At 38.4% G+C, this 7,747-nt stretch overlaps 1 protein-coding gene and 1 pseudogene across 1 annotated transcript; one reads left to right on the top strand and one right to left on the bottom strand.

Annotated features, from left to right (window-relative positions):
• LOC143864433 (flotillin-like protein 4) overlaps positions 1-1,299 on the bottom strand; it is a 36,847-nt pseudogene extending 35,548 nt beyond the window's left edge.
• Positions 1,300-2,533: 1,234 nt separating this feature from the next.
• LOC143864172 (protein SPIRAL1-like 1) lies at positions 2,534-4,718 on the top strand. Its single transcript, XM_077375044.1, has 3 exons — positions 2,534-2,682; positions 3,452-3,700; positions 4,539-4,718. The coding sequence occupies exons 2-3, from the start codon at positions 3,488-3,490 to the stop codon at positions 4,617-4,619; spliced, it is 294 nt and encodes a 97-aa protein (XP_077231159.1). The 5' UTR covers positions 2,534-2,682; positions 3,452-3,487; the 3' UTR covers positions 4,620-4,718.
• Positions 4,719-7,747: the final 3,029 nt, after the last annotated feature.

The following is a 7,747-nucleotide window of genomic DNA, read 5'->3' as shown; positions in this document are numbered from 1 at the left end:
GTCCTTTGAAAATTTCTTCCATGGTCATGGAAGCGGCGAGGACACGGGTCTCGCCTTCAATTACGCCTTGAACGAGCTCGTTAACGTGGTTGGAAAGCTTGTCATGGGAGGACATGAGCTTGGCGTATTTGAGGAGGCTCTCAGGGTCCTCAACTCGTGGGGAGGAGGAAAGGGAGCTTCTCCGCACTTATGGCTTGCACCTCGAACGTGTAATTTACGGGGGAGATGTCGATGACGCTGTACGATTGGCCCGGAAGGATCCATGCTTTCTTGGCTAGCTTGGTATCCTTAATGTTGTAACCAGTGATCACCAGGTACTCACTTGCCTTGGCTACTTTGTAGAACCACACCATGGTTGCAAGACGAGAGAGAGAGAGAGAGAGAGAGGATTTCTTAGATGGAGGGAGTACAGTGTTCGATTAGAATTTATAGAGATTGGGAGGAACCGATTCCTTTCCTAATTAATAATAAGGAAATAAAGAATTCCCATCTCCTCCCGTGTTGTAGATATGGGAGGATAGAGATTTTTAGTTTTACAAAGGGAAACAAATCTCACTTACTTTTAGGTCCCACTACTTCATAAAGCCGAATTAATAGCAACTCTCACGACTCACGTAGCAACTGCATTACTTCTAAAATCTATCCCTCTTAGACATTAAGGATTTTAAGGAAAGTCCATATCTTTTTTTGATGGATTTTTTTTTTTTTTTGATGTGTGGGAAAGTCCATATCTTAACCACACCATACTAACCAACCCCAAACGAAAATCTAGGAAACTCCAACTTGAGTCATGTGAGACACAACTTGGGTCGGGCTCAACCCGAACTCAGTGGGTTCAAACCCATTTCGGCTTGGGTTGGGTTGGGTTGGCTGATTGCCATAATTTTCTTCAATACTTAGGGGCCGTTTGGATACGTGGATTTTAGAATTTTGGATTTCGTCAAAATTGTAGATGAGAGATACGAGAAGAAAGAGACCAGCCGTCGTTTCCTGATTTCTTGCCCTTCTTTTCGACAACAAGAGAGCAGGCGATCGTCTCATGTTTCCAGGTTTTAGAAATCTCAGGATGTGGGAGAGATTTCTAAAACCTGGATTTCTTACTTAAAATCCAAAAAACGCTATCGGGATAAGCATACAGCAGCTTGATCATGAACCCTCTTTTACACTGTTCTAAAACTAAAACCTGGATTCTACAATCCGTATCCAAACGACCCCTTAAGCTTAACAAAAAGTAACATTATTAAAAGAATAATGATATTTAATTTCTTTATTCCTAAACACCTTGACCGCCTTGGTCATATCTGCTTCATTTTAATAAAGATTCACCATTTCAAAAAACAAAAAGCATAATTAAATTGAAAACAAAAGCATCACACAAAATAAAATACCCATAAAAAATACAAGAAATACACCTATTTTAAACACAGATATGCACATATTTATATATATTTTTAAGGGATTTGCTAGGGTACATCGCAAAGGGCTTTTCACGGCTGGTCTGTTGTACGTCAGACCAGCCGGGAATTGCCTTTTGCGATGGACGCTAGCAATTCCCTTTTTTTAATTAGCTAATTAATCCAACTGCATTCCACATCCGTGCCGGGCCCGGGGGCACCTTTGTACCTGTTTTATTGCTAGCACGCCCTTCAATTTAGCATTCATCAAATTTTAAACCCTTTGTTTTTTTAGAAATGATTTCGACACCCTTTTTTTTATAATGGCACTTCAAATTAGAAATGTCAAATGTAAAGACGGAAACACCATTAGGGCTCATTTGGATACATCATATTCTGTATTTGGATTTGGAATTGAGTTTTGAATACAAAATGAATAGATCTGCCAGCTCACGTTGAGGGAGACAGAGAGGGAAGGAGGTACGTCCTATTGGAAGGGAGATGTTGAGGAGCAAAGAGGGTGAAGGAAACTGCCAGATCTGTGGACTTCCAATTACTTATTTCCACAGCATATTTGGAAATCTGATTTTTTCACTTCCAATTGCTAATTTGGAAATCAAAGAATTTGATCCGGATCCAAATCACAACACAAAAAGGGCTGCAAATGTGAGAAATCCAAATCAAAATCTTCTTGGCATCCAAACGGGCCCTTATTGTAAATCAGGGGAACACTTCACTAGTTTGTAAATAAGGGCAAAACCTCAATGTAAGTTTGTAATGTGGGGCGACCACTATCGCAAAGTGGGACCCATATTCGATTGATCCAAACCATTAATCTGAAAGGCCTTATTTTGGATCTCATGGCGCAAAAATGTATCCTATCATCCAAAAACTGCATATGGAACAATTCCCACCCAATTGCATGATTGATTTGAATTATGGACTATAGGAGATCTTAAGTGAGGCTTCTCTGTGAACGGTTTGGATCAATCAAAGGTGGGACCCACTATAATATATCCCAAATTGTACTACAAAGTCTCTACAATGAGGTCTTGAACTATTAAGTGAGTGCCAATATGAATTCTACCCTCCAAGTCTTTAAATTTGAATTTTGAAATGCTAGTGGGGCTCGCTTTGAATGCAGGCCTTGCCGGACTAGAAAAGGAAAGCCCAAAATAAAATAATAATGGACAGAAAGAGCATTGAGATCTTTATAAAGTCCTCAAACCACCCTCTGCTTTCTGCCTTCAAATCTCTCTCTCTCTCTCACCCTCTCAACGTTTACTTGGTAACTTCTCTTGCCTGCCCTTTTCTTTATCAATCTCAATTTGTCTATTATTTCTTTTTCTTCTTTAGATTTGCGTTTTAAATTGTAAGCCCATTACACCACTTTGATATGTTGTGAAATGGCTCATCTGAAATCTTTCGTATATGGTGTAAGCCTGTATGGTCGAGCATTTTTCATAAAGTACTGTACTGCTTACAGCATAGGATGATCTAAACCCTCTATTTGAGCCACAAACATATCATTTCCATAGAATGATACCAACCCTCAGATCTATAGAGGTTTCCATAATATTCCTCTATGGATTGTAGAGCTAGAATCATTCTATGGCAATGCGTGTTTTTTAGCACTACCTATTTATATTATGAGATTTCATATGAGATTTTATACAGTGCCCGACCGGGCATGTACAGAAGGGGGGGGCATCTACCCTTGATATTCGATCCAACAGGAGCCCACTTTTTCAACTTTTTAAGGGGCTGCTGTTGGATCAAATACCAAGGGCAGATGCCCCGCCCTTGCACATGCCTGATTGGGCACCATATAATTTCTCAAATGGACGGTTTGGATCATCCTATGGTGTAAGCCGTACAGTACTTTTTGAAAAATATTGGACTACACAAGTTTACACCATAAAATATCTCTAGATATTGTATCTAGTGATAGTGTTGTGATTTGTAATATCTTTTTATCTTAATACACATTAGAGGTCCTGCCTAGCCGGAGTTTACCTATAAAAAAAGACTTTGATCTGTTTGTGTTCTTTGTTTAGACTTCACTTGTTTGATTTGTTACTCATCAAGGAGAGATGGGTCGAGGTAATAGTAGTGGAGGTGGGCAGAGCTCGTTGGGGTACCTTTTCGGAGGCCATGAACCAGCGCAACCTGTTGCGCCAAAATCTAAGGTAGAAACTGTTCCTGTGGAGGCGAAGGTCGAAGAAGGTAAACCCACTGGGGTTTTGGGCCGGAACTTCAACAATTACCAGAGAGCAGATGGCCAGAATACCGGCAACTTCATCACGGTACACATCCTTTTTATTTTTCTGCATTGAATGTTCCATGAAATGCCTGAACGATATAAGTTGTAGTATTACTTATCAGTTCTACATTATGCGTGAAACAACCAATTACTCTCTGTTTGGATGCTTAAGCATTATTCGGGCAAGATTTTGGGTTACCTACCTAGAAATTTCTTCTTTTTTGGGTTATTTCATATGGAAATCCAAGTGATGCCACGCCACCAGACATGCAATTATTACACGTGTTTCTTGTCTGATAATCTATAGGGATTTTGACTCTACATTGAATACCGAGCAACATAAAGTCAAAGAACAGTGCCCTGTGGCATCCAAACAGAAAGCTTTAGATGATTGACTCGGTGTTATTTAATCATTTACACCAACACTCTCCCCTCACTCGCGGCCCTCGTTTTTTGGGTTGGCCGTACAAGTGACACATGTGGCCCCTCTTTTGGCTTCCTCACACCTCCTCACTTGTGGCCTCTTTTTTTGGTTTTTTTGGGATTAGCCATGCAAGCAGCACATGTGGCCCCTCTTTTAGGGTTGGTCATATAAGTGTCACATGTGGCCTCTCTTTTGGGTTCATCGTACACATGGTTTTTTTAAAATATAAATAGTTGTTGGGTTTTGAACCCAGGACCTGGGATGAGGCATAACTCTATACCATATGAAACGACCAATTGCTCTAAAAACTTAAGTTGCTAAAGTTGGTGTTATTTAATAATTTACAACATGTTTGATGAAATGCCTGAATGGAAGATGTTAACATTTTTATTTTTTTTTCTACATTACATGTTTGATAAAATGCCTAAGTGACAAGAGTTGCTGTTTGCTTTGACAGGACCGACCCACTACAAAGGTCCATGCAGCTCCGGGCGGAGGCTCTTCGCTAAATTATCTCTTTGGTGGTGGAGGAAATTGATGGGGTGACAGGGAAGAAGAATGTCTTTCAATTTCGTCGTGTTTTTTAATTTTTATTTCTATAGTTATGTGTAATGAAATGAATTGATTGCTTCTCTGATTTCTGTCTCGCCCCACATATATATATATATATATATATATGATTTTCAAATCTAACCAATTTGTTTGGAAAGTGGGGTGTTTCTGCCCGTTCTAGACTTCTAGTGCTTGATCCTAGTTCCTTGATCAGGGGTTGACAGGAATTTTTCTTGATAGGTATTCTGATTTATTGGCCAATTTTTCAGATTTATTATCCCATATTTTCTTGCCAATTTTTTTTATGAAATGCTCTGAAAAATTCAGAAGGATTCTGATTTCTGGATGTGTCAATCTTCACCAGGGTTTGAGAATTATGAGATGTAATTTGAAACCTTGTGGTGAGGAAAAACATACCCTGTTGAAAATGTAGGGAAAAATCTCTTAAAAGGAGCAAGGTTTTTGCTTCGAATCCAAATTGGGTCGCAACTGATTTGATCTTCTGGAAGATCAACCTCGTACAAAACACAATTTCTAGGATAAAATCCTTCATTGATTTGAGAAAGGCTACGTACATGTTATTTATAAAAAACCCCTAATTTGGGCAACTCTTATCTCTGAGACTCCTACATATACTAAACAACTAGAGAACAAATCTAAAAGTAACAAATATCTAACCTAATTTATTTCACCCTAAGTGGGATTCATTTAGTCACATAACAGTTTTCTAGCCGGATTTAGGTTCATGCATATTGTTGGCCATCCATCAATAGTCTGGTTGCATAATTTAAGGTCCCTTTTGTTCAATTAGTCTAGGCCTTTGATGAAGGTTGATGAAAAACATGTCTTTAAGGTGCCTTTTGTTGCATAATTTTAGGTGTTTACTAGGTGTTTTGGTTGGTTGCACAATTCTCATGGGCTTACTAATGGCTTTTGGCTGCATCTGTTCTGTTTTTTTTCAAGAACACAGCCACTGACAACAAATAGCCGAGTGGGACCCACCCTATATGTTTGATCTAAAAGTCTAAATCATTCATTTATTACTCTCTGCAGGCCAAAACCCAGAAATATCTGCAGAACACAGATAATTGACCTCTGCTTGGCTTTCGATTTAGCAGGAAGTGAGGAACACAAGTGAAAGAAAAACACTTTGAAAACGGGATTCCGTTTGTAAAATAAAAAGGGTAGTGACATCACCTTCTGATTTAACCTTTTTTAAGGTGTATTTATTGCTTTTATGGGGATTTGAGCGCTCTGTTCACTTGCGTTTCCGGGAAAGCAAATCCCTGGAAAAGAGCCTCTTTTTTCCTTGACAAGACAAAATTCTTCTCGGGTTCACTTGCTTTCTTGAGAAGTAACAAGCCTAGGTGGAAAATGTCAAATAATGACATGAAAATTGCCAAAAATGATGTGGAAATGTCTCTTTTCTCACAAGTGTGGGAAACCAAATCCCACTATTTTGGTCGGATTTGCTTTCCTGGGAAAACTAGTGGAAAAAGGTAGGCAAGCAATTCCTCGAGAAACCTTTTCCTGCACAGTTCCTGCGCACGTGAACAAGCGCGGGAAACCTTTTCCTACACAGTTTCCCTGGATTTCTTTTCCTAATACCACGTCAGATTCCTAGGAAACCTTTTCTTTTCCTTTCCCGGGAAAACAAGTGAACAGAGCCTAATTGAAATTAAGGAAAGCTGTTAGAGAATATCATTTCTGACCGTTAGATCTAGATGAGAGTGAGAGGTTAGGTTGTTAGAATAGGCAAGGCAAGTTGTTTAGATTAGGATTCTCTTAATCTTGTCATTATCATCTTATGTTGATATCTAAGTGCTTATTTAAGCACCTTTGCTGATTAATGAAATCATCTGAGAATAGTAGAATTCTCAAATCTCTTCAACTTTCAAAACGGATTCCAGTCTGAGAAAAAAAGTGTAGCAATGATGCATTCTCTTCTTTTTTGTACAAACGAATTCCCGTTTTGCTAGCAGTGCTCCAAAAATAAATAGTCAAGTATAGTGGATCTCACCCATATGCACAATTTAAGCCTTTGAATGAGTGCTTTTCACTGTGGATAAGCCACACCCCAAAAATCATCTTCAAAAGATTTTTGAAACTTGAATAAAGCAAGTCTCAAAAGATGACTTCATGCTGCCATGTATCAATGTTCTTGTCGAAAAAACAGAGCACATGTTGTCCTTCTTGGGTGCATTCTCTAGTTGCAATCAGATTAAGATAACGTAGTAAAGACCTTTTATTATCATAATTTTATAGGGTAATGCCTTCAACTAATTGAACATCGGGTCCAATACTCAGTGGCATTATAGATAAAGAAGTGGAGCTTTATGAGAATGATACGATAGTCAAGTCCAGAGATCGGCCGCATCTAACCTTTGAGAAAATTAGGAGCAAATAAAATAGAAGCAGCATCAATTTAGGTTTAGTCCAGTAGGTTGAAGGCTGCACCCAATGGAAGTTGAAGAGTTTTAAAAACTAAAAGGCCCTGCTTGGATTGCAAGAAAAATGTTTCTTGATGAAAAGTTTTTAGGAATTTTTTATCCCCACAGTTCAGAGTGAAATTGTAAATTTTAGAGATATCATTCTAAATTTAGGCTACTGAGATTAGCACTACCATATTTTAATAACTGCAAAAACTTAGCCTGTCTTCTCTTTATTAATCGGCTTTCGAGAGCTTTTGTGGGAAATGTAATAACCTTTGACAGCTGCTTAAATAATAAAAGAAAAGATTAGTTAGTGCGATTATCAAAACGTTGGAGTGCCAATAACAGCAACCTAAATTTATGATCCATATAAATAAAACTTGAAATTAGGTTGGTTCAAGTCACTTTTTTTCATATGTAATCAAACAATGGAAAAGTATAAAATTCTGGAAAACTTTTCTTTTCCAAAGTTTTCCAAAATTTTCCAAAAAATTGTTGCAATCCAAACAAGGCCTTCTGTTGGTCCCTGTTGTAGCTTGTCCCCCAAATATCTTCTCCATATGAAGATCCTAACCCTTTGATTTCTAAGGTTTCTATACTGTCATTTTATATGAAGATTTGGGGCAGAAAAGCAGTACAGGAAAGCTTGAATGGCTTAAATTTAAACAAAAGAAGCTAAAGG

Source organism: Tasmannia lanceolata, unplaced genomic scaffold, assembly GCF_043159265.1.
Source record: "Tasmannia lanceolata isolate RefF3 unplaced genomic scaffold, GAP_Taslan_0.1 ptg000048l, whole genome shotgun sequence".
Taxonomy (NCBI): domain Eukaryota; kingdom Viridiplantae; phylum Streptophyta; class Magnoliopsida; order Canellales; family Winteraceae; genus Tasmannia; species Tasmannia lanceolata.
Note: the sequence above shows the minus strand (reverse complement) of the source record. Positions and strands in the feature narration are given on the sequence as shown.